We start from the raw sequence: 26621 nt of genomic DNA, 5'->3' as shown, positions 1-26621 counted from the left end.
ATACTGTAACATTCCTATGTGCTGCGTACCGCGCGCTATACTGTAACATTCCTATGTGCTGCGTACAGAGCGCTATACTGTAACATTCCTATGTGCTGCGTACAGAGCGCTATACTGTAACATTCCCACGTGCTGGGTACCGCTATACTGCGCTATACTGTAACATTCCTATGCGCTGCGTATTATGAGTTACAGCTGCCGTATTAGACAGCTTTTCAGCACAGCCTGGGTTACAAAAGTGCAGAGCCAGTAACCCTAGTGACAGACAGCTTTTTCAACCTTTTGGGTGTCACTGTGCGGGTGGGCTGCTGGCTTTGCAAGGTGAAGCTGGTGTGTGGATATAACGAGACGTTAGAAAAGTTATGATAGGGGAGTTTTTCTGAGGAGAATATATGCCACCTGCAGGGCACTTTCAGCATTACACCCTCAGATAAAAGTTTGGTCATCAGGAGGATAAATATACTTTTCCAGAGACAGAGATAAGAAATCGGCACAATTATCCATAAATGAATCACGCTCTTAACGGAGAATGTCATTTTGTTTATCCATAATCAGGCGTATTATGTATTACCCATAACTAGAGGTTCATCAGTAACGAATGTGTTGCAAGAAAGGTAAACGTTGCTAAAACGAGAAGGAGCGGCTCAGTGAGTAAAGACACTAACTGGCACTGAGTGTGAAGCAGGGGAACCTGGGAGAGGGAGCGGCTCAGTGAGTAAAGACACTGACTGGCACTGAGTGTGAAGCAGGGGAACCTGGGAGAAGGAGCGGCTCAGTGAGTACAGACACTGACTGGCACTGAGTGTGAAGCAGGGGAGCCTGGGAGAAGCAGCGGCTCAGTGAGTAAAGACACTGACTGGCACTGAGTGTGAAGCAGGGGAGCCGGGGAGAAGCAGCGGCTCAGTGAGTAAAGACACTGACTGGCACTGAGTGTGAAGCAGGGGAACCTGGGAGAAGGAGCGGCTCAGTGAGTAAAGACACTAACTGGCACTGAGTGTGAAGCAGGGGAACCTGGGAGAAGCAGCGGCTCAGTGAGTAAAGACACTGACTGGCACTGAGTGTGAGCAGGGGAACCTGGGAGAAGCAGCGGCTCAGTGAGTAAAGACACTGACTGGCACTGAGTGTGAAGCAGGGGAACCTGGGAGAAGGAGCGGCTCAGTGAGTAAAGACACCAACTGGCACTGAGTGTGAAGCAGGGGAACCTGGGAGAAGGAGCGGCTCAGTGAGTAAAGACACTGACTGGCACTGAGTGTGAAGCAGGGGAACCTGGGAGAAGGAGCGGCTCAGTGAGTAAAGACACTGACTGGCACTGAGTGTGAGCAGGGGAACCTGGGAGAAGCAGCGGCTCAGTGAGTAAAGACACTGACTGGCACTGAGTGTGAGCAGGGGAACCTGGGAGAAGCAGCGGCTCAGTGAGGACAGACACTGACTGGCACTGAGTGTGAAGCAGGGGAACCTGGGAGAAGGAGCGGCTCAGTGAGTAAAGACACTGACTGGCACTGAGTGTGAAGCAGGGGAACCTGGGAGAAGGAGCGGCTCAGTGAGTAAAGACACTGACTGGCACTGAGTGTGAGCAGGGGAACCTGGGAGAAGCAGCGGCTCAGTGAGTAAAGACACTGACTGGCACTGAGTGTGAGCAGGGGAACCTGGGAGAAGCAGCGGCTCAGTGAGGACAGACACTGACTGGCACTGAGTGTGAAGCAGGGGAACCTGGGAGAAGGAGCGGCTCAGTGAGTAAAGACACTGACTGGCACTGAGTGTGAAGCAGGGGAACCTGGGAGAAGGAGCGGCTCAGTGAGTACAGACACTGACTGGCACTGAGTGTGAAGCAGGGGAACCTGGGAGAAGGAGCGGCTCAGTGAGTAAAGACACTGACTGGCACTGAGTGTGAAGCAGGGGAGCCTGGGAGGAGCGGCTCAGTGAGTAAAGACACTGACTGGCACTGAGTGTGAAGCAGGGAACCTGGGAGAAGGAGCGGCTCAGTGAGTAAAGACACTGACTGGCACTGAGAGTGAAGCAGGGGAACCTGGGAGAAGGAGCGGCTCAGTGAGTAAAGACACTGACTGGCACTGAGTGTGAAGCAGGGGAACCTGGGAGAAGGAGCGGCTCAGTGAGTAAAGACACTGACTGGCACTGAGTGTGAAGCAGGGGAACCTGGGAGAAGGAGCGGCTCAGTGAGGACAGACCTGACTGGCACTGAGTGTGAAGCAGGGGAACCTGGGAGAAGGAGCGGCTCAGTGAGGACAGACCTGACTGGCACTGAGTGTGAAGCAGGGGAACCTGGTTCAATTCCCAGTGTCGGCTCCTTGTGACTTTATCTCCCTGTGCCTCAGGCACCAAAAACATAGATTGCAAGCTCCACGACTGTGTCTGCAAAATGTCTCTGTAAAGCGCTACGTAAAACTAGCAGCGCTATACAAGAACATGCTATTGTTATTATAAAACACAAAAGCTTAACTTAAGTTCTTAACCCATTTTCTGCCAGAAAGGACAGCAATGCATTGACTTGCAGTAACAGAGCTGATAAACCACACTGATTGGAGTGAGTCTCACAGGCGAAAATAAGAGGTCTACCATTAAAATACCAGTTTTTGGTCCATATCTTACTTGGAGATTTCCATCTCTACAATAAGTTAGTTAATATTAGCTCTTATGTAACCCCTCTTAAGGATTACTAATATGGTTAGCGTGTACTGAGCCCCACCCTGTGTTGTCATGGGATGATATCACAGAGAGTATATAAGGGGAGGGATAAGCTTGAGAAGGGAGGTTCCAGGAGGACAAGATTATAGGAGCCTCAGGGAGAGATAACTAATGTTTATAATTAATAGCACAGACCAGGCCCCTCTGTTTATTATGTTGTAGATAGGGACAGTACCCTTTAAGTCAGGATCCCAGAAGATGATTAAGGGAGTCCAATATAGGCTTTGATGTATGCAAACGGCATGCCACATGTGGCCTCAGTGATGAGGACCCCTGGGTGCCAGCGGATCAGCTCAATCCACGGATCTGCATTAACAGTCCTCTCCGGCAGCCTGGAAGTGACAGTCCCCGCACCGACAAAAGGTTTTAAGGTCACTTGTACAGGACCCGCTAGGAGTCCCGATGGGACTAGCCTTACTGGGATAACACAGAGCGGTATCCCGAATAGAAGAGTGGGGCCCGGGTCTCTGAACAGTTAAGCAACTAAGAGATATACCTCACTCTGAGGGTTAAGTGTGGGCATTCATGGAAGCACATAAAGCATCGATATCAATAAAGAAACGTTGTATAAAGTGTGGTGTGCGGTCGCCGTGCCTGGGTACGTGAACACAAACTGTTGTATCACAAGTTCCTGGCGCCCATTATTCCATAACCTTCCTGCCTCATTGCCAGTCACCTGAACCCCGCCCATGAGTGAAGGTAACTCATGCAGAGAAGCCATACATGAACGTAACTCATGCAGAGAAGCCATACATGAACGTAACTCATGCAGAGAAGCCATACATGAACGTAACTCATGCAGAGAAGCCATACATGAACGTAACTCATGCAGAGAAGCCATACATGAACGTAACTCATGCAGAGAAGCCGGGCAGGGAGGGTTACACTTACATTTTCTATTACAGTCCCATCGGAAACCAGAGCGTTCGTAAATAGGATTGTAATGTATTTCACTTATTTTAAATGTATCATCTCATTAAAAAGAATATTAAAATCCCAGCATCATTTGTTTGAATTTCCTCAGGTATATCCGAGGCACCCTCGGTGACGAGCACTGACTTCCAAGGTCCCAGATTATTAAATGTGAACAGAAAATTGGATTTTAATTCAAAGTAATGCAGACTTCAAAAAAGTGACATACGTTAGATAAACTGAGGGACTCCGTTAGACTGTGTAGCCAGGTCACCTGATGGCTACTATTCTGCCCTGTACTGGCAGTAAACCCTGGTACAATCAGGTTGCCAGTAGTTGATATGGGGTTTCCCCCCTCCAAGGAGCTTCACTTGAGTCAGCGGGAGGCGGTGACATCCGGCCTGGGCATGACCAATCTGGTGCTCTCCTCCTGGCTGTACTTAAGGGCAGTGCCACTCCAAATTCAGCAGTGCCTCTACCCACTTGAGGAAGGCAGGTCACACATTGGAGAGGCTGAGTATTGGGCCTTCTCCAATCATCTTCCCTTCAGGGGAGAGTGAGTGTGGACCATACCTCTGCCTCTGCTAGGGAGGCAGGGAAGAGCTAGGACGGCTGTGGGTGTCCATGACCTGTAGTGACAGTCCAGGGACCATCCTTCAGGTCGTAGCTGAGAGTTACTGCATCGGGCAGAAGCCTGCTTGTTACTGTGCTGTACAGTGAGGACAATAAACCGTTCCTGTTATATACCTCCTACCTGGTGCGTGACTTTACTGGGGGGAGAGGTAATATTCTACCGTGGGAATCACCTTCAGTTCCTGGAGCCTATGGCAGATGGAGGCGCTGCACTGCTAAAGAGATATGCTGAGTATGAACCCCAAAAGCCTGTTCCTGTGTCCCCACTACCACCGGCGGACGACTCGGCCCTCCTGTTACCAGCAGGTATCATGCACCACACGACCAGTAATGGCCAAATCTCCCACTGGGTGGGGGAATCACTGTTAAAAGTATATAAAAGCAATGATTGTCATTTAGTCCAAATAAGTGGGACTCAGTGACAATAAGTGGGACTCGATGACAATAAGTGGGACTCTGTGAGAATAAGTGGGACTCTGTGAGAATAAGTGGGACTCTGTGAGAATAAGTGGGACTCTGTGAGAATAAGTGGGACTCTGTGAGAATAAGTGGGACTCTGTGAGAATAAGTGGGACTCTGTGAGAATAAGTGGGACTCTGTGAGAATAAGTGGGACTCTGTGAGAATAAGTGGGACTCTGTGAGAATAAGTGGGACTCTGTGAGAATAAGTGGGACTCTGTGAGAATAAGTGGGACTCTGTGAGAATAAGTGGTATCTGTGACAATAAGTGAGTTGGGCTCTTTAAAAACTTATTTATCAACAATACCAGGGATCTGAGCAGAGACTTCACTTGTTTGTTTACAGTCTGTAAACGGAACCATTTCTCACCAACCAGTGCGGCTGCCGGAGAGTTCAGATAATAACACCAAAGTGGAATGTACCACTCTTCAGGTAGGGGTGCACTTACCTATTCCGTACAGTGGTCTTTGGAGGTGTAAGCAGCAGAAGGGCGCACAAGTCTCTTACGCAGTTCCTGTGACCCCAGACATCTCTCTCGCGTGGTCTTTGTGAATGCGATTCACCTCTTGCACACGGGTTTGCCCGGAAACAGCATGGTCTGACCAGCACTGCTTCCGGTCCGCACGTGATCTCGTCCCTGGCGCCTCACTTCCGCCGCCCTGCGCGTATTGCTGCGGAGATGGGGAAGAAGAAGGCAGCGTGCAGCCTGGGGAGAGCCCTGATCCGGGACCGGAACCAGAGCCACCGGGGGCTCAAAGCCAGGGACAACTGGGTACCTGCCCACACTCATATCGCCATATAGTCACGACAGCCCCATGTCCTGACCGCAAATAATATGAAAGTCAAGAATTGGTAGTAAAAATAAGGAAAAACTAATGATATCAGTAAATAAGGAATAGAGATTTTATTAATAAATTACATTCTTTTCTACCACAGTATCTATGATGTTCAGGTGCTGAAATGTTTCAGACAGGTTCTCTATCACTTACCTAATAAATGGTTTCTTGCAGCTCCACACCAGTGAGTTAAATGATGGCTATGACTGGGGTCGGCTGAATCTGCAGTCTGTGACAGAGCAAAGCTCCATTGATGATTTCCTCGCAACCGCAGAGCTGGCAGGAACAGAATTTGTTGCTGGTAAGTTGAGATACATGTCACATGTTCATGATTTACATTGATCTAAATAAAGCAGATAAAGTAGCTTCACAGTGCGAGTCAAAATGTAGGACTAATTTGGAACATGTAGGATCTTCTATTCCTAGTATGTTGCACAATGTGAAAGTCTGTACCACATTTTCCAATTGTTAACTGGTTGTGCACACACTACATCTAAAGCTAGGTCCCCGGTGCCTGCTACAGCGCACGCTATGGCGTGTGTTGAAAGGAACAAGAACCGCCCCTCAATGGAGCCGGCCCCACTAACTGCCTTGGCTGCCGCGTTGCTCGACCAGAACTTCTAAATACAAGAAAATTGTGTTTTGAACTGGCGACGGAGAGCTGGACACGCCCCCCCGGCGGTCCAGCCAATGAGGGCGAGCCAGCCGGGTGACGTCATGTTCCTTTGCTGTGCGACGGGCCCAGTCGGTTCCTTTGCTGCGTGTGACGGGCCCAGTCGGTTCCTTTGCTGCGTGTGACGGGCCCTGTCGGTTCCTTTGCTGCTGCGTGTGACGGGCCCTGTCGGTTCCCTTGCTGCGTGTGACGGGCCCTGTCGGTTCCTTTGCTGCTGTGTGTGACGTGCCCTGTCGGTTCCTTTGCTGCGTGTGACGGGCCCTGTCGGTTCCTTTGCTGCGTGTGACGGGCCCTGTCGGTTCCTTTGCTGCGTGTGACGGGCCCTGTCGGTTCCTTTGCTGCGTGTGACGGGCCCTGTCGGTTCCTTTGCTGCTGCGTGTGACGGGCCCTGTCGGTTCCTTTGCTGCTGCGTGTGACGGGCCCAGTCGGTTCCGTTGCTGCGTGTGACGGGCCCTGTCGGTTCCTTTGCTGCGTGTGACGGGCCCTGTCTGTTCCCTTGCTGCGTGTGACGGGCCCAGTCGGTTCCTTTGCTGCGTGTGACGGGTCCTGTCGGTTCCTTTGCTGCGTGTGACGGGCCCTGTCGGTTCCTTTGCTGCGTGTGACGGGCCCTGTCGGTTCCTTTGCTGCGTGTGACGGGCCCTGTCGGTTCCTTTGCTGCGTGTGACGGGCCCTGTCGGTTCCTTTGCTGCGTGTGACGGGCCCTGTCGGTTCCTTTGCTGCGTGTGACGGGCCCTGTCGGTTCCGTTGCTGCTGCGTGTGACGGGCCCTGTCGGTTCCGTTGCTGCTGCGTGTGACGGGCCCAGTCGGTTCCTTTGCTGCGTGTGACGGGCCCTGTCGGTTCCTTTGCTGCGTGTGACGGGCCCTGTCGGTTCCTTTGCTGCGTGTGACGGGCCCTGTCGGTTCCGTTGCTGCTGCGTGTGACGGGCCCTGTCGGTTCCTTTGCTGCTGCGTGTGACGGGCCCTGTCGGTTCCTTTGCTGCTGCGTGTGACGGGCCCTGTCGGTTCCTTTGCTGCTGCGTGTGACGGGCCCTGTCGGTTCCTTTGCTGCTGCGTGTGACGTGCCCTGTCGGTTCCTTTGCTGCGTGTGACGGGCCCAGTCGGTTCCTTTGCTGCGTGTGACGGGCCCTGTCGGTTCCTTTGCTGCGTGTGACGGGCCCTGTCGGTTCCTTTGCTGCGTGTGACGGTCCCAGTCGGTTCCTTTGCTGCGTGTGACGTGTCCTGTCGGTTCCTTTGCTGCTGCGTGTGACGGGCCCTGTCGGTTCCGTTGCTGCGTGTGACGGGCCCAGTCGGTTGTGTTGCTGCGTGTGACGGGCCCTGTCGGTTCCGTTGCTGCGTGTGACGGGCCCAGTCGGTTCCGTTGCTGCGTGTGACGGGCCCAGTCGGTTCCGTTGCTGCGTGTGACGGGCCCTGTCGGTTCCTTTGCTGCGTGTGACGGGCCCTGTCGGTTCCTTTGCTGCGTGTGACGGGCCCTGTCGGTTCCGTTGCTGCTGCGTGTGACGGGCCCTGTCGGTTCCTTTGCTGCTGCGTGTGACGGGCCCTGTCGGTTCCTTTGCTGCTGCGTGTGACGGGCCCTGTCGGTTCCTTTGCTGCTGCGTGTGACGGGCCCTGTCGGTTCCTTTGCTGCTGCGTGTGACGGCCCTGTCGGTTCCTTTGCTGCTGCGTGTGACGGGCCCTGTCGGTTCCTTTGCTGCTGCGTGTGACGTGCCCTGTCGGTTCCTTTGCTGCGTGTGACGGGCCCAGTCGGTTCCTTTGCTGCGTGTGACGGTCCCAGTCGGTTCCTTTGCTGCGTGTGACGGGTCCAGTCGGTTCCTTTGCTGCGTGTGACGGGTCCTGTCGGTTCCTTTGCTGCTGCGTGTGACGGGCCCTGTCGGTTCCGTTGCTGCGTGTGACGGGCCCAGTCGGTTCCGTTGCTGCGTGTGACGGGCCCAGTCGGTTCCGTTGCTGCGTGTGACGGGCCCAGTCGGTTCCGTTGCTGCGTGTGACGGGCCCAGTCGGTTCCGTTGCTGCGTGTGACGGGCCCTGTCGGTTCCTTTGCTGCGTGTGACGGGCCCTGTCGGTTCCTTTGCTGCGTGTGACGGGCCCTGTCGGTTCTGCTGATGACTCTCTCTCTCTTTTTTTCTATTTTAGAAAAACTTAATATTAAGTTTGTCCCTGCGGAAGCCAGAACTGGTTTGCTAACGGCTGAGGAGAGCAGGCAAATTAATAAACTCCAGGAGGAGAACAAACAGTTTTTATGTATTCCAAGAAGGTGAGAATGCAGTTTGTTTTGGTAAATGTTGCATGAGTCTTTTCAGTTTTGAAGATGATCGTGATGGCAAACAAAGTTTTTTTTTGTGTGAGAGTAATAAAGGGAGAATTAAATGTCTGCTTTCCTTTATTATGATTACTTAGTTTTTTAAAGGTCATTAATAAAACTTTATTGTATTAAGTAGTAACAAAGGAGGGAGTAAGGGGGTATGATATCTTTCATTGGACCAACAAGTAGATGAAATGTTCCAAGTTTTCGAACCTCTCTGAGTTCTTCATCGGGTTTGGCAGAGATACAGAAACACAGTATTATATACAGTGCATGTACAGTAAGAGGGAGATCTGGTTACAGTGGATGTTAAGAGGAAGTGGGAAATAAGATAAGGTACAAATAGGTAACCTGGTGTGAAAATCAACAGTAGAGACATAAAAGGCTTTTCTCTATTTCAATGCAAAAGTGGGCTAGACAGTAAGGCAGGGGGAGTGGAATGGGACAGTTTGTGTATAAATATCTATATATAAACCCACCATAATTATTTTAATGTCTAGTTATCTATATAACGAATGTTACCAGAGCATAGTGCATATATACATGCATACACGCTCACATACACATATATACATGCATACACGCTCACATACACATATATACATGCATACACGCTCACATACACATATATACATGCATACACGCTCACATACACATATATACATGCATACACGCTCACATACACATATATACATGCATACACGCTCACATACACATATATACATGCATACACGCTCACATACACATATATACATGCATACACACTCACATATACATATATATTTATGTATGTACAGGCGGGCCTCGTTTTTCCGATGGAATGCCTCCTGTTAACGGACCGTCGGATTGCGGGTCCAGCGGACTGCATTATGTGTGTGTGTGGGTGTGTGTGTGTGTGTGCGTGCTCTGTGGCTTCTCCATTTTGGCTTTATTTTTGTTAAATAAATCATGACACTGTGTAATATGTCCGTGTTGTTGTGTAATATGTCTGTGTTGTTGTGTAATATGTCTGTGTTGTTGTTCACCTGAAGTTGTATTTACCTAATTTTAAGACCTGCTAAGGAACAGATGATTGTTATTATTCCCTGATATGTAAAACCATAGAATTCAAAGAGGGTGTACTTTCCTTTTCACACCACTGTATATACATACATACGTACAAGCCTTTTATGTCTCTACTGTTCATTTTCACACCACTACTGTTTGTACCTTATCCACTGTAACCAGATCTCCCTCTTACACACATTGTATATAATATTGTGTTTCTGTATTTCTGCCAAACCCGATGAAGAACTTGAGAGGTTGGAAAACTTCTAACATTTCAACTACCAATAAAAGGTATCGCACCCCCTCCTCCCTCTCCCTCCTCTGTTACTACATGTAATACTCCCTCTCCTCTTACTACATGTAATATTCCCTCTCCCTCCTCTGTTACTACATGGAAGAAAGGATCACCACGGCGACCTCGGCCTTCTGTGCCTTAGTTTATTAAATGAGACTTGTTATGTTTCAGATTGTAGACCTTTAACTTAAGTTAATGTTTTCGGGGTAGAATTCAAGCAGCCGGAGCCACCCAAACGTTACACACACACACAGAACTTCCATTCGTTCAGTTGGGTTTCTGAGCCTCTATTCTGGTTGAGAAAATAAACCCTCAAACTAATGTGGATATTTTAATGTGATCATTCCAGGCCCTACTGGGATGAGAGCACCAGCGCAGAAATTCTTACCCACTCTGAGAGAGAGAGCTTTTTGGAGTGGAGACGGCAGCTTGCGCAGTACGTATACAGATAATTATTGCGCGCTACGTACAGTATACAGAGCATTATGTAACTAGCCACTAAGGCGTTTTGTGATTTCGGTTTGAGGACGGCTAGAGTTCACCTGTATCATGCTCTTTAACATACACCAGGTTAGAGGAGGAAAAAAAGCTGATTCTGACACCATTCGAACGCAATCTGGACTTCTGGCGTCAGCTGTGGAGAGTCATTGAGAGAAGGTAAAGTTTTCAGCTTCTACGAGCTGGTTACGATGTATGTGCCTTATGCACATTATCAATAGTGACATGCTTGGGCTTTTAGAGGTTTGTGATGGTGTTTTCAGATAATAATATTAAAGTCTGGTCACCATGAATTAAAATGCCATTTTGTAATTAATATTATGTATGGGAGATGGGTTCTCACTGGTAAGCAAACCCAGGAAGTGTGAAGACTACAAGCGAAAACATTGATCTTATGCCTCGGCGTATCAATGCTTTTCCTCTTTAGACACCGTATTGCTTGCTAGGAGTTAAAATGTGAGTTGGTAATCCTGCTTTTTGCCACCTAAACTACAAGTAGAGAAACACTTACCTGAGCTTAGATCTGAGCGGCGACGTGCAGCCCCCCTGAGATCTGAGCTGCGACGTGCAGCCCCCCTGAGATCTGAGCTGCGACGTGCAGCCCCCCTGAGATCTGAGCTGCGACGTGCAGCCCCCCCTGAGATCTGAGCTGCGACGTGCAGCCCCCCCTGAGATCTTAGCTGCTGTGATGTGTTCTAACGCTGCGTTTCCTTTACGTTGCAGTGATATTGTGGTGCAGATTGTGGATGCTCGGAATCCGCTTCTGTTCCGATGTCAGGATTTGGTAAGTGACAGATTTCTGGGGGAAAGGTCATGAAGGGATTTCAAAGGCCTCTTCCAACACTCCTGGTGCAGATTTAAAGATTGCTGCGTGGTGCGCTGGTCCTACTGCGCCTCCTACCCGCACACATGGGGAATGATTCCGTGGAACAGTTTCACTCGATTCTGGTTCTATGAGAATTAAATCCCTTTTCATTCTCTCCATTTTCTATGCAAAGATCTTGTTTATACCGACTCTATATTTATATTACAGTATATTACAGTATTACTACACATAACACATTGTAATCTGTGTTTAGAAAATCAGTGAAGATAAAGAGGAGAGAGACTTTGCCCGGTCTGCACTCGCTTCCAAACCATCGCTATAGTTTACCTATCTCCAAATAGGTTAATTAACAAAAATGCACTTAAGTGAAGTCTGTTTAATTTGGGTGTAGTCCCAATTACAGACCGAACAGATGGAAGCGGTCGGTTTGCGACCAGTGAACAGCAAATTAAGTTTAAATAAAATCAATCTTAATGTAATCAAAAATAAAATGAATGGTGCTTGGCTAAATAGACAAACATGGATATAAATCATCGGGCCGTGTATAAAACTCCCAATGCAGAGAACACAATGAGTTCAATATATGTGCTGATTGGGATCATTGTGCGTCATTGCTCAGGGACGGGGACAGTGGTGAGTAAGTATTCCCCGTCGGATCCACCACACGTAGTGCCTATTATCTCGCAACAACGTTAGTATAAACTGGCAAATGCTGGCGACTAGTAATATGATCAGACCCGCTCCTGCACGGACGTCGGACCTGCGCCTCCCTGTCTCTGGGCCGCGGACACAGGCTGCAGTATCAGACCCGCTCCTGCACGGACGTCGGACCTGCGCCTCCCTGTCTCTGGGCCGCGGATACAGGCTGCAGTATCAGACCCGCTCCTGCACGGACGTCGGACCTGCGCCTCCCTGTCTCTGGGCCGCGGACACAGGCTGCAGTATCAGACCCGCTCCTGCACGGACGTCGGACCTGCGCCTCCCTGTCTCTGGGCCGCGGACACAGGCTGCAGTATCAGACCCGCTCCTGCACGGACGTCGGACCTGCGCCTCCCTGTCTCTGGGCCGCGGACACAGGCTGCAGTATCAGACCCGCTCCTGCACGGACGTCGGACCTGCGCCTCCCTGTCTCTGGGCCGCGGACACAGGCTGCAGTATCAGACCCGCTCCTGCACGGACGTCGGACCTGCGTCTCCCTGTCTCTGGGCCGCGGACACAGGCTGCAGTATCAGACCCGCTCCTGCACGGACGTCGGACCTGAGTGTCTCTGGGCGGCGGACCCATTACGCTGCAGTATCAGACCCGCTCCTGCACGGACGTCGGAGCTGAGCGTCTCTGGGCGGCGGACCCATTACGCTGCAGTATCAGACCCGCTCCTGCACGGACGTCGGACCTGCGCCTCCCTGTCTCTGGGCCGCGGACACAGGCTGCAGTATCAGACCCGCTCCTGCACGGACGTCGGAGCTGAGCGTCTCTGGGCGGCGGACCCATTACGCTGCAGTATCAGACCCGCTCCTGCACGGACGTCGGAGCTGAGCGTATCTGGGCCGCGGACCCGTTACGCTGCAGTATCAGACCCGCTCCTGCACGGACGTCGGAGCTGAGCGTATCTGGGCGGCGGACCCATTACGCTGCAGTATCAGACCCGCTCCTGCACGGACGTCGGAGCTGAGCGTCTCTGGGCCGCGGACCCATTACGCTGCAGTATCAGACCCGCTCCTGCACGGACGTCGGACCTGCGCCTCCCTGTCTCTGGGCCGCGGATACAGGCTGCAGTATCAGACCCGCTCCTGCACGGACGTCGGACCTGCGCCTCCCTGTCTCTGGGCCGCGGACACAGGCTGCAGTATCAGACCCGCTCCTGCACGGACGTCGGACCTGCGCCTCCCTGTCTCTGGGCCGCTGACCCGTTACGCTGCAGTATCAGACCCGCTCCTGCACGGACGTCGGAGCTGAGCGTCTCTGGGCCGCGGACCCGTTACGCTGCAGTATCAGACCCGCTCCTGCACGGACGTCGGAGCTGAGCGTCTCTGGGCCGCGGACCCATTACGCTGCAGTATCAGACCCGCTCCTGCACGGACGTCGGAGCTGAGCGTCTCTGGGCCGCGGACCCGTTACGCTGCAGTATCAGACCCGCTCCTGCACGGACGTCGGAGCTGAGCGTCTCTGGGCCGCGGACACGTTACGCTGCAGTATCAGACCCGCTCCTGCACGGACTCTGTGCCGACGTTCTGACTAGTTGCCAACATTTTTGTTAATTAACCTATTATTATATGTGTAGATGGGTCAACTATACCGATGGTTTGGAAGCGAGTGCCGACCAGGGCGAAGTCTCTTTGTCTTCTTTGTTTCCACAACCATTTTCTTTGCCCCTTTGCAACCTCCACTAGTCAATTAGGCAGAGGCGGGACCTCGTACTCTTCTCCAAGGTATCTTTAGGGAAGAAAGAAAAGCGATTGCTGAGCAGTTTCAGCACAAATGTGCTCTGTGCTGCACAGGTGCGTGTACCTGTCACTGTAGCCCAGGTCTTTTAACACCATTTATATTTAAGGGATCGGTCACAAGGAAAAACAAGGCAGTGAAACAAAATGAGGTTTATTTGGATAAAACCTCGGAAACACAGAAACACAAAACACAGAGAATATAGACACTTACTTTGGGTCTGGGGGTAAAAACGTGGCGTTCCTAGGGGCAAGGCGCCTGCTTCAGCAAAGGCTTAGCTTCACTCCATGTCACTGGAATAAGCCTGGAACAGGTACTTCCCTCCTCAGGACAAGTCCCCAGCTCTGGCTAGGAATTCCCTGGCACCGCAATGCCCCTGGGAAACCTTACCGGTGCTTCACCGGACCAGTCCCAAGACTATCTGGAAGTCTGAAAAGACTGAGAGGAGCTCTGATCTGCGGCAGCCGCTTTTAGAGACTACTGTATCCTGTGTGTTATCGTGGACAGGGCCTTTCGGCCACTCAGAACGTGGGAACATGTCCGACCAGCCAATCAGAGCGGGGCTCATCTGGTTGATGTCAGAGGCAGGGGGCCGGCTCGGGACGCCCGGTGGGCGGGACGTATGTTCTGGCAAAGAGGAAGAGCCAGTGAAAAACAAAGTGGTTTTAGGCGCTCCTATACAGAGTGTGTAACAGTGATAAAATTAAATTTAAAAAAATACAATCACTGAGAGGTATATACAATGCACTTATATAAGTGAAAGAGCAAATGTGTATAATGAATAAAGTGAAAAAATCGCAGCTCAACCCCATGAAGAAAAGGTCCAAATTTTCCTCTAGACAATTTGTGTAGGTAGCTTTGGGGAGCGCAAATATCACCATATGTGGAATGAAAAAAATAATATACATAGTGTAATATGTTCCAGAGATGTTTGTAATTTCTGGGATTCAGCAACATGGGGACTCACACTTTCTCAGACAAAAGACCGCAATTTCCACACAGATGTTGTTAGGATATCCAAACTTCTACACTCGGGGGTCTCTGTTCTCCGGACCCAGTACTCCGCCGTGGTCCGTCCACTTAGCACCCCGACACCTCCCAACATCCCGTATCCTCTTTCATGTACGGATTCTATGCAGACTAGCTGGCACCTTAAACATATGCCCAGACTACCGGCAGAGAGCCTTATAGTAAATGTAATAAACACCAGAAGTCATACTTTATTACAGCATACATTTTGGGGTACCTCATATTCGGTTGGGGCACCCACAAACCCAATACAGGTTCTGGGACACCTTGGCACTAACTGGGGTACCCCCCTTAACCTAAGGATTCCCTCGGCTACAGGGATTCCTCTTCATCCCTGTGCCTCATTCTTCTTTCTGTGCTATGCTGAAGCAGGGACCCTAGAGTGAGTCGCGAAAGCATTTTCCAGGGGCGATATTGCCGGGACGATGTGCCTACGTGTATCCAGGAATCGGACCGGATTCCTGGGTACATTTTTAGCGGAACCCGCAACTCTGGACCCTGACTAGATAGGCACATTCTGACAACACTTTCTCCCCAAACCCCCCCCTTGAAACCCATCCCCTAGCAATACCTGCTCGCTGGCATCCCTGGAGAGGGAAAAACACAAAAAATACTTTTATTACAGGTAGCACATGGTAAAGATACAATCTTACTGGCCCAAGAGCTAACTCTTGGACCCTTATACACGGATCAGGGGTAACCAAAACCGGGCCTAAGCTTTATTTGTGAGCCAGGTTACCCCCTCCCGTCACAGTACCTATTGTGAAGCTCTGAGCCGGCAGCAATCTCTGCTGCAACAAATTCCTCCCGCTGTTTTCTAAAAATGTCTCTTTTAGGAGCGATATGTAAAAGAAATAAATCGGCACAAAGAAAACATAATTCTAATAAACAAGGCGGATCTGTTGCTGCCGCAGCAGCGCCGCGCCTGGGCCCAGTTCTTTGAGAAGGAGGGGATTAAAGTCGTATTCTGGTCGGCTTTGGCAGAAGGAGAACGGCTAAGTGGAGAAGTGAAGGTGGGTTAATTAGCCCGGTCCGGAATATTCCTTTGCAGAACATAACCCAGCTGAGTTTCACACTTCTCTATACATGTATGTATTGTTAGCGAGGCCGCAGTAAATACGGTATGGTTCAAAATATTTACTGATAAATGTGCTATTTGTATGGCTTATAATCTAGCTCCAAATGGAGCCTTATTGTGCCGTTTTTTAGATGCTTTTATTTATTCTCTTACCAGTCGTAGTTTTATTACTATTGGTGGGTTTTTTTCTTTTAACATTTCTCTAATACCATGTCCACCCCCAGAGTATGTTCCCCCTGAGCGTGGGCGGGCGCTTTAGAAGTGATTATTGGACAGTCTTTGTTATCTGCATGTTCTGTGTAACCAGGGGGATGATCTCATGGAGGCTACGGAGGAAGATGACGAGTCTACAGATGAAGGGGAGAATCAGGACGGAGATAAGAACCCGAGTGGAACAGCAAACGTGCCTAGTGATGATGAAAGTGATGAGTATGAAGACTGTGAGGAGGATGAAAATTGGCAGACCTGCTCTGAGGACGCGGATGATGAAATAAACTCCATGGACCATGAACCTGTGAGAGCACAGGACAAAGGGATCTGTAACCACAGCCATTTGGTGCAGAAAGACGAGCTCCTGGAGATATTCAAAGCGATACACAAGGGGGAGAAGATCAAAGCGGGTCAGATCACGGTGGGGTTGGTGAGTTCTACGGGGCAGATTCATCACGCTTCCATGTGGGGTAACACACCCAGATCCAGGGGTCACTGCTATTTCATGTCTATTGCAGTTAAAGCAGCAATATGGGGTACACTTTTATATGTGTGTTATTACAAGGGCTCTCGGGAGCTGAGCTGTGGGGACCCCTGCTTCCATAGATAGCTCCGTAGGGGGTGCTGGCATCTGCAGGCAGAGAAACTGTGTGCCTAACATAATGGCGGCGTTTAAATGTCCCGCGGGCCAATAGGAAGGCATGATGTCATCCGTTGCAGCTTCCTATTGGCCAGTGTGACCGGGATTTTTGAACTCCGCAGAGATACCGGCGCCCCCTACGGAGGTAAGTATCCTAGGAAGCAGGGGGTCCCTGGGGCTGAAATCAGCACCGTTTGGCTCCGGAGACCCCGGCTTCAAATCTATCATCAAAAATGATGTTTTTTTTTTTAATTATTCATTTAAAAGTAAACTTGTATGGCTGTTTTAACGGCGGATCAGGGCACAGTATCAGCCTCAGGACTTGATGTCCCAGGGTTGGAGTCATTTATCTTCCAGATTCATCACTATAATCATTATTGAAGATGAGCTAGTTTGTATTTTTGAAATCCGACTATCTGATTCTCGACAATCTGCGCAATATTTTATTCAGTGCTATTTGCTACATTTTTCTCAGTTTGCCGAGGTTTGGGGCTATTCGATTCTAAAAAGTCAAACTTGCTCATCTAATTACATAGCAGTTTCTCATGATATGCTTCATTATACAGACACATACAGTCCTATCCGTGTGTGTGTGTGTGTACAGATACAGTCCTATCCGTGTGTGTGTGTGTGTGTGTACAGATACAGTCCTATCCATACGAGTGTGTGTGTGTGTGTGTGTGTACAGACACAGCCCTATCCATACGTGTGTGTGTGTGTATACAAACACAGCCCTATCCATACGTGTGTGTGGTGTGTATACAGACACAGTCCTATCCATACGTGTGTGTGTGTTCTCTGCTGATGTTGCACACCTGGGATATTACTTTGTGTACATTATTAAATAGTGATTTGAGCCCCTGATAATGAGCAGTAAGTGAGAGGGTTTCACTCTATAAACACCGTCATTCCGCTCATGGTCTGTGCTGCAGGCTGTCGGTGTTAGGTATGTTACGTATGTTATGTATGTTACGTATGTTATGTATGTTATGTATGTTACGTATGTTATGTGTGTCACATGCTGTTTTCCCTGCATTTTCCAGGTGGGTTATCCCAACGTCGGTAAGAGTTCAACGATCAACACAATCCTTGGAAACAAGAAGGTTTCTGTATCAGCGACACCAGGACACACAAAGCACTTCCAGGTACCTGCTTCTGTGCAAATTCATTATAAAGTCATTTTATAATGCTTCCCCGGGGGCAGGGGGTAGTTCTGCTTCCCCGGGGGCAGGTGGTAGTTCTGCTTCCCCGGGGGCAGGGGGTAGTTCTGCTTCCCCGGGGGCGACGGGTTGTTCTGCTTCCCCGGGGGCGACGGGTAGTTCTGCTTCCCCAGGGGCAGTGGGTTGTTCTGCTTCCCCGGGGGCAGGGGGTAGTTCTGCATCCCCGGGGACAGTGGGTAGTTCTGCTTCCCCGGGGACAGTGGGTAGTTCTGCTTCCCCGGGGGCAGGGGGTAGTTCTGCTTCCCCGGGGGCAGGGGGTAGTTCTGCTTCCCCGGGGGCGACGGGTTGTTCTGCTTCCCCGGGGGCAGGGGGTAGTTCTGCTTCCCCGGGGGCAGGGGGTAGTTCTGCTTCCCCGGGGGCGACGGGTAGTTCTGCTTCCCCGGGGCGACGGGTTGTTCTGCTTCCCCGGGGGCAGTGGGTAGTTCTGCTTCCCCGGGGGCAGTGGGTAGTTCTGCTTCCCCTGGGGCGACGGGTAGTTCTGCTTCCCCGGGGGCAGTGGGTAGTTCTGCTTCCCCGGGGACAGTGGGTAGTTCTGCTTCCCCGGGGGCAGTGGGTAGTTCTGCTTCCCCGGGGGCAGTGGGTAGTTCTGCTTCCCCGGGGGCGACGGGTAGTTCTGCTTCCCCGGGGGCAGTGGGTTGTTCTGCTTCCCCGGGGGCAGTGGGTAGTTCTGCTTCCCCGGGGGCAGTGGGTAGTTCTGCTTCCCCGGGGGCAGTGGGTAGTTCTGCTTCCCCGGGGGCAGTGGGTAGTTCTGCTTCCCCGGGGGCAGTGGGTAGTTCTGCTTCCCCGGGGGCAGTGGGTAGTTCTGCTTCCCCGGGGGCAGTGGGTAGTTCTGCTTCCCCGGGGGCAGTGGGTAGTTCTGCTTCCCCGGGGGCAGGGTGTAGTTCTGCTTCCCCGGGGGCGACGGGTAGTTCTGCTTCCCCGGGGGCAGAGGGTAGTTCTGCTTCCCCGGGGGCAGTGGGTAGTTCTGCTTCCCCGGGGGCGACGGGTAGTTCTGCTTCCCCGGGGCCAGTGGGTAGTTCTGCTTCCCCGGGGGCAGGGGGTAGTTCTGCTTCCCCGAGGGCAGAGGGTAGTTCTGCTTCCCCGGGGGCAGTGGGTAGTTCTGCTTCCCCGGGGGCGACGGGTAGTTCTGCTTCCCCGGGGGTGACGGGTAGTTCTGCTTCCCCGGGGGCAGGGGGTAGTTCTGCTTCCCCGGGGGCAGGGGGTAGTTCTGCTTCCCCGGGGGCAGTGGGTAGTTCTGCTTCCCCGGGGGCAGGGGGTAGTTCTGCTTCCCCGGGGGCGACGGGTTGTTCTGCTTCCCCGGGGGCGACGGGTAGTTCTGCTTCCCCGGGGCAGTGGGTAGTTCTGCTTCCCCGGGGGCAGTGGGTAGTTCTGCTTCCCCGGGGGCAGTGGGTAGTTCTGCTTCCCCGGGGGTGACGGGTAGTTCTGCTTCCCCGGGGGCAGTGGGTAGTTCTGCTTCCCCGGGGGCAGTGGGTAGTTCTGTTTCCCCGGGGGCAGTGGGTAGTTCTGCTTCCCCGGGGGCGACGGGTAGTTCTGCTTCCCCGGGGGCAGGGGGTAGTTCTGCTTCCCCGGGGGCAGTGGGTAGTTCTGCTTCCCCGGGGGCAGGGGGTAGTTCTGCTTGGCAGTGGGTAGTTCTGCTTCCCCGGGGGCGACGGGTTGTTCTGCTTCCCCGGGGCAGTGGGTAGTTCTGCTTCCCCGGGGGCAGTGGGTAGTTCTGCTTCCCCGGGGGCGACGGGTAGTTCTGCTTCCCCGGGGGCAGGGGGTAGTTCTGCTTCCCCGGGGGCGACGGGTAGTTCTGCTTCCCCGGGGGCAGTGGGTAGTTCTGCTTCCCCGGGGGCAGTGGGTAGTTCTGCTTCCCCGGGGGCAGTGGGTAGTTCTGCTTCCCCGGGGGCAGTGGGTAGTTCTGCTTCCCCGGGGGCAGGGTGTAGTTCTGCTTCCCCGGGGGCGACGGGTAGTTCTGCTTCCCCGGGGGCAGTGGGTAGTTCTGCTTCCCCGGGGGCAGTGGGTAGTTCTGCTTCCCCGGGGGTGACGGGTAGTTCTGCTTCCCCGGGGGCGACGGGTAGTTCTGCTTCCCCGGGGGCAGTGGGTAGTTCTGCTTCCCCGGGGGCAGTGGGTAGTTCTGCTTCCCCGGGGGCAGTGGGTAGTTCTGCTTCCCCGGGGGCAGTGGGTAGTTCTGCTTCCCCGGGGGCAGTGGGTAGTTCTGCTTCCCCGGGGGCAGGGGGTAGTTCTGCTTCCCCGGGGGCAGGGGGTAGTTCTGCTTCCCCGGGGGCAGTGGGTAGTTCTGCTTCCCCGTGGGCAGTGGGTAGTTCTGCTTCCCCGGGGGCAGGGGGTAGTTCTGCTTCCCCGGGGGCGACGGGTAGTTCTGCTTCCCCGGGGGCAGCGGGTAGTTCTGCTTCCCCGGGGGCGACGGGTAGTTCTGCTTCCCCGGGGGCAGGGGGTAGTTCTGCTTCCCCGGGGGCAGGGGGTAGTTCTGCTTCCCCGGGGGCAGGGGGTAGTTCTGCTTGGCAGGGGGTAGTTCTGCTTCCCCGGGGGCGACGGGTAGTTCTGCTTCCCCGGGGGTGACGGGTAGTTCTGCTTCCCCGGGGCAGTGGGTAGTTCTGCTTCCCCGGGGGCGACGGGTAGTTCTGCTTCCCCGGGGCAGTGGGTAGTTCTGCTTCCCCGGGGGCGACGGGTAGTTCTGCTTCCCCGGGGGCAGGGGGTAGTTCTGCTTCCCCGGGGGCAGGGGGTAGTTCTGCTTCCCCGGGGGCAGGGGGTAGTTCTGCTTGGCAGGGGGTAGTTCTGCTTCCCCGGGGGCGACGGGTAGTTCTGCTTCCCCGGGGGCAGTGGGTAGTTCTGCTTCCCCGGGGGCAGTGGGTAGTTCTGCTTCCCCGGGGGCAGTGGGTAGTTCTGCTTCCCCGGGGGCAGGGGGTAGTTCTGCTTGGCAGGGGGTAGTTCTGCTTCCCCGGGGGCAGTGGGTAGTTCTGCTTCCCCGGGGGCGACGGGTAGTTCTGCTTCCCCGGGGGCAGTGGGTAGTTCTGCTTCCCCGGGTGCAGTGGGTAGTTCTGCTTCCCCGGGGGCAGGGGGTAGTTCTGCTTGGCAGGGGGTAGTTCTGCTTCCCCGGGGGCAGTGGGTAGTTCTGCTTCCCCGGGGGCGACGGGTAGTTCTGCTTCCCCGGGTGCAGTGGGTAGTTCTGCTTCCCCGGGGGCAGTGGGTAGTTCTGCTTCCCCGGGGGCAGGGGGTAGTTCTGCTTCCCCGGGGGCAGTGGGTAGTTGTGCTTCCCCGGGGGCAGTGGGTAGTTCTGCTTCCCCGGGGGCAGTGGGTAGTTGTGCTTCCCCGGGGGCAGTGGCTAGTTGTGCTTCCCCGGGGGCAGTTGGTTGTTATGCTTCCCCGGGGGCGACGGGTAGTTCTGCTTCCCCGGGGGCAGTGGGTAGTTCTGCTTCCCCGGGGGCAGTGGGTAGTTCTGCTTCCCCGGGGGCAGTGGGTAGTTCTGCTTCCCCGGGGGCAGGGGGTAGTTCTGCTTCCCCGGGGGCGACGGGTAGTTCTGCTTCCCCGGGGGCAGTGGGTAGTTCTGCTTCCCCGGGGGCGACGGGTAGTTCTGCTTCCCCGGGGGCAGTGGGTAGTTCTGCTTCCCCGGGAGCAGGGGGTAGTTCTGCTTCCCCGGGGGCAGTGGGTAGTTCTGCTTCCCCGGGGGCGACGGGTAGTTCTGCTTCCCCGGGGGCAGGGGGTAGTTCTGCTTCCCCGGGGGCGACGGGTAGTTCTGCTTCCCCGGGGGCAGTGGGTAGTTCTGCTTCCCCGGGGGCAGGGGGTAGTTCTGCTTCCCCGGGGGCGACGGGTAGTTCTGCTTCCCCGGGGGCAGTGGGTAGTTCTGCTTCCCCGGGGGCAGTGGGTAGTTCTGCTTCCCCGGGAGCAGGGGGTAGTTCTGCTTCCCCGGGGGCAGTGGGTAGTTCTGCTTCCCCGGGGGCGACGGGTAGTTCTGCTTCCCCGGGGGCAGGGGGTAGTTCTGCTTCCCCGGGGGCAGTGGGTAGTTCTGCTTCCCCGGGGGCGACGGGTAGTTCTGCTTCCCCGGGGGCAGGGGGTAGTTCTGCTTCCCCGGGGCGACGGGTAGTTCTGCTTCCCCGGGGGCGACGGGTAGTTCTGCTTCCCCGGGGCAGTGGGTAGTTCTGCTTCCCCGGGGCGACGGGTAGTTCTGCTTCCCCGGGGCAGTGGGTAGTTCTGCTTCCCCGGGGGTGACGGGTAGTTCTGCTTCCCCGGGGGCAGTGGGTAGTTCTGCTTCCCCGGGGACAGTGGGTAGTTCTGCTTCCCCGGGGGCAGGGGGTAGTTCTGCTTCCCCGGGGGCGACGGGTTGTTCTGCTTCCCCGGGGGCGACGGGTTGTTCTGCTTCCCCGGGGGCGACGGGTAGTTCTGCTTCCCCGGGGGCAGGGGGTAGTTCTGCTTCCCCGGGGGCAGGGGGTAGTTCTGCTTCCCCTGGGGCAGTGGGTAGTTCTGCTTCCCCGGGGGCGACGGGTAGTTCTGCTTCCCCGGGGGCGACGGGTAGTTCTGCTTCCCCGGGGGCGACGGGTAGTTCTGCTTCCCCGGGGGCGACGGGTTGTTCTGCTTCCCCGGGGGCAGTGGGTAGTTCTGCTTCCCCGGGGGCGACGGGTTAAACACTTTCCACCTTCCATTCATATAGGACTGAAGTGGGATGAACCTGGTCAGTACCTGGGTGCTGTGGGCTAAATTACATTTGTATCCCATTTAACTCCGTAGGATCGCAAGTAATATCAGTCTTTCCCAAATCAAAGTTGGGAAAACGTTTTCATTAAAGTTAGACCGGGTGAATACATCTCCTACAGAACATGTTGCAGGACACGCGTGTGTACATCTCCTACAGAACATGTTGCAGGACACGCGTGTGTGTACATCTCCTACCAGAACATGTTGCAGGACACGCGTGTGTGTACATCTCCTACAGAACATGTTGCAGGACACGCGTGTGTGTACATCTCCTATAGAACATGTTGCAGGACACGCGTGTGAAGAATGTTTCTGTGCGCTGACACGTACTCCCCTTTATCTTGTTATTGAAAAGCCGCATCTTGTGGCACTCGTTTGGATAACGAATATCAATGTTATCAGTTTGCTGAACCTTCTTCTCTGTTGGAGAATGGGACGGTGAAGGAAGCCATTAAAACGTCCTTGTTTGGGGTCTCTCTTGTGTTCCAGACGCTGTATGTGGAGCCCGGCCTCTGTCTCTGTGACTGCCCCGGACTTGTCATGCCGTCGTTTGTCTCTACCAAAGCCGAGATGATCTGCATTGGGATCCTCCCCATCGACCAGATGAGAGACCACATTGCACCAATTTCTCTCATATCCTTTCCTGGGAAGCGTTGCATGAAACGCTCACTTCCGTTTGGTGCCACATTGCGCTCCACTACTTGGATGTCATTATTATTGTCATTCATTTTCTTTATTTTTAAATAGTGCTGAACATGTAGTCAGCGCTGTGTGACATGATAAACACATTGGTTAAATAAGCAAAGAGGGAAGGGGCTAAAGCTGGACATAGAAACAATGGGAGAGGGAGATCTGATTAGCAGCATCTTCCGATATTCAAAGTGATAAGGAGGGATATATCGAGCTGTCCCCCGAGAGCTCCCTCTTATCCCGACACAGGCCCCTGCATCGCGCTTAACCGGGTACAATATATTGCAAGCGCCTTCGCAGCACGTGTTCCGAGCCGAGCCCTGGGTGCTCGGAGGCGCTTGTTATTCGGTATGCGCTGTATATTCCTTCACACGCTAACATTGCCCAGCGGGTCCCACGACATGTTTTAGAAGCAGTTTATGGCATCAATATCATCAGACCCAGAGAAGACGAGGATCAAGAGCGAGCGCCCACATCGGAAGAACTGTTATCGGCGTATGGGTGTAAGTCTGAGATATTCCCATCATCTTCCTAAATGTGTGAAAAGCAGCAGCGGTCCCTCATACTGCGGTGTAAAGTGCCTCTGAACCCCGCAGGCAATGCTAAAACTAAAGGCTTTGCTGCTAGTGCTAGAGATGTGTTTTTATTTCAGCATTCTTGCTGTTATTTATATTTAATTTTCCTGCTCTGTTAAAAGCAGATTTCCTGTAAATGTATGTACATATTAAATACATAGAATACGTTTTTTTTTTCCCCTCCTGATTCTATTTCGAATAAATACACAGGCGAAAATCCCCAGGCCCCTTACAAATGAACAGTAACAGGAATGTGTTGTTTGGGGGGTTAGAACAAGAGGGATTGCAGCATTCTTTTCTTAATTTAGTATTGTAAATATTCCGTTCATTTGGTTATTGTGCTCGGTCCTACATATAAACCGCCGTTGGCCGTCCCGTGAAGTGTAAAACGCGTGCAGGTGTAAGGCTTTCTCTTCTATGGGAGCTTGAGCGCGGGAGTTCGTAGCACTGCGCCTTTCCGTTAGCAAGCGACGTCCATACAAGATGAACATGTATTGGTGTTATGTTAAATTGTCGGTGACTGTATCTGATGGTCAATGTTCCCACAGATATGAGAGGATTCATGACTGCGCACGGACAGCCTGACCAGCCGCGGTCAGCTCGATACATTCTGAAGGACTATGTCTGTGTAAGTGATCTTTAGTTCATGGTGGTTCCCCCTTAAAGCATTTGTCTTTCCTGGCCAATATATGTCATCATAGCTCCCACCTTTAAGCAATAGTGTCGCCAACTTGCCCACTTTTAGATGGCCAGAAAAGGTACATTACAGCCCTGTGAGCAGCGGAAGGACTAACGGACAAATGTGGGTTTATTTACCTATTGCAGAGTTTATTACGGATTCAGAAAAACAACACAAGAAGAGCAAGCTTTAGGGAAAAATGAATAGCAGCAGTGTGGTTATTTGTAAAATTGAAGAATAGATGTGTGTTGCATTGTGCTGCATTGTGTTGCATTGTGCTGCTTAAAGCTGCAACAATAAACTCCACATGTTTTCACTGACTTTTAGGGCAAGCTGCTATACTGTCACCCTCCTCTTGGGATTGAAGCGTCAGACTTTCAGCCTCAGCATGACCGGTATCAGGAGAGGAGAGAGATGCAGAAAAACGCAGAGGCAAAGGACCCAAGCCACCAGAAAATCAAACAAATTGAAAATGTGGTGGATAAAACCTTTTTTCATCAGGTCATTATTTCAAACCATTCTGAAACCTCAATACTGGGAAACACGGGATCTTTTCTATCGTCTTTTATTTCAATGTGTTTGCACATATTTTAACCCCTTCAGTGCACGGCCAGCAGAGGTGCTACTTCTTTAGTAACACGATGTAGAAGTGCAATGCAGCAACGCAGTTAGCAGCCTGGCGTGCGAGTGAGCGGCTTTCATGGGAAATAGTGTTCCTCACATTGCTTTGTGGGGCTCATTTGGGGAACACTTCCCAGCTTACATTGGGCTCATGAATCACCAGATGTGAATAAAAACAGCCCATGGTACGTACATTCACTTTTTAAGGAAAGATTCCCTTTTTGGGGGGCAGCATTTGGAGCGCTGATCATTAAAAGCTGCACTATAGAACACGTTTGCTGTTTGTTATCGAAGTATATTTAAACATTTGAGTTTCGTTTTACTGTTCCCCCCCAACGCATCACTCTTAATCTTACAGGAGAATGTTCGTGCTCTGACCAAAGGTGTTCAGACAGTAATGGGATATGCACCCGGCAGAGGCCCAATACCGTTACCTGCACCCGGTGCGGAGACGGCAGCAGGAAAACCCTGGAAAAAGCACGGGAACAAAAACAAGAAGGAGAAAATACGTCGGATCAACAAGCACCTAGATGCATAAACGTGATAAAGGACTACTTTCACCTGGAACCAAAAACTTTATATTTGTATATATTTTTCCAGCAAACATTTGTCTGATTTTTAACATTTCAAAGTCTCATTGCACACGTGCAAAAGTGGGGTTGTCTGATTTGCATTGCCCAATAAACGTGATATTATTACATCTAAACGACTGGAATGAGGAATGAATGTGGGAAATGTGCGGTTTATCTCCAGTGGTCTGGGAAATAGTTTTGTTTCTTGTAGGCTGAACACGGAGGGACATTGGAAGCCAGTGCAGATCTTAACAAGAACACGCTCTGATTAGCAACTCCTCCGGAAGTCTGTGATAACTATCCTGTGGCGTATTGATTAAAGTATCAACATTCCTCCGCGGATTCTGTTCCGAACGCTGGAACACGGCGCCTTAGAAACTGACAAAAACATTGTAAGCTCTTTCGGACAAGAACTTGTCTGCAAAATGTATATACAACGCAGTCTGTTATCAGCGCTACATAGGAGAAATACATCCTCTCCAGCTTCCAATGTTTGTGACTGCATCTGTTCACCTCGCACTTTTAGCACAGAGAGCTGTAGAGGGCTATTCCCTCTGACACAATACTGATCTTTGGTGACTTTGAAATATATATTTGTTTGAGGTAACAGTGGGTTTTTTAGACGGTAATACCTTGCATTAGGCATGTAAAGAAGAATCTAGTGAGGTTTTATGTACAAACCTACATCTGTAAAGAAGGCTCGTGTTGGTCCATTAACTTGCATGCCTGAAAAATATTCAACTTTTCTTAGTACAGCTATGACGGGGTGTAAAGTCTGGACCAGGCGCCTAACAATTCACTCCTCCTGGCGCCTGTTCCAGGCTGCTGTTTGTCACTAGTATATAGTATTTACAGAGATTAACTACATGTCCCAGAAGCCTTTGTGTAAAAAGCTGTAACAGCCAATCAGAGCTGAGCTTTGGTAACCACCCCTTCCTCCCACACTCATGGCTCTGATAGTGTAGGCTGGGGGACTGTTACTAAACTGAACAGCCTGT

At 52.3% G+C, this 26621-nt stretch overlaps 1 protein-coding gene across 1 annotated transcript; it reads left to right on the top strand.

Annotated features, from left to right (window-relative positions):
• Positions 1 to 5325: 5325 nt before the first annotated feature.
• On the top strand, positions 5326 to 25757 carry LSG1 (large 60S subunit nuclear export GTPase 1). Its single transcript, XM_075571116.1, has 14 exons — positions 5326 to 5479; positions 5718 to 5844; positions 8344 to 8464; positions 10204 to 10290; positions 10425 to 10511; positions 11076 to 11136; positions 15486 to 15662; positions 16035 to 16367; positions 17621 to 17722; positions 22976 to 23121; positions 23558 to 23679; positions 24300 to 24379; positions 24758 to 24931; positions 25410 to 25757. The coding sequence occupies exons 1-14, from the start codon at positions 5387 to 5389 to the stop codon at positions 25587 to 25589; spliced, it is 1890 nt and encodes a 629-aa protein (XP_075427231.1). The 5' UTR covers positions 5326 to 5386; the 3' UTR covers positions 25590 to 25757.
• The last annotated feature ends 864 nt before the right edge of the window (positions 25758 to 26621 follow it).

This window comes from Ascaphus truei, chromosome 14, assembly GCF_040206685.1.
Source record: "Ascaphus truei isolate aAscTru1 chromosome 14, aAscTru1.hap1, whole genome shotgun sequence".
Taxonomy (NCBI): domain Eukaryota; kingdom Metazoa; phylum Chordata; class Amphibia; order Anura; family Ascaphidae; genus Ascaphus; species Ascaphus truei.
Note: the sequence above shows the minus strand (reverse complement) of the source record. Positions and strands in the feature narration are given on the sequence as shown.

Coding starts and splice junctions, on each gene's coding strand:
- LSG1 (XM_075571116.1), top strand. CDS start 5,387: ATGGGGAAGAAGAAGGCAGCGTGCAGCCTGGGGAGAGCCCTGATCCGG. Junction 5,480..5,717: donor TCAAAGCCAGGGACAACTGG/GTACCTGCCCAC, acceptor GGTTTCTTGCAG/CTCCACACCAGTGAGTTAAA. Junction 15,663..16,034: donor GGCTAAGTGGAGAAGTGAAG/GTGGGTTAATTA, acceptor CTGTGTAACCAG/GGGGATGATCTCATGGAGGC.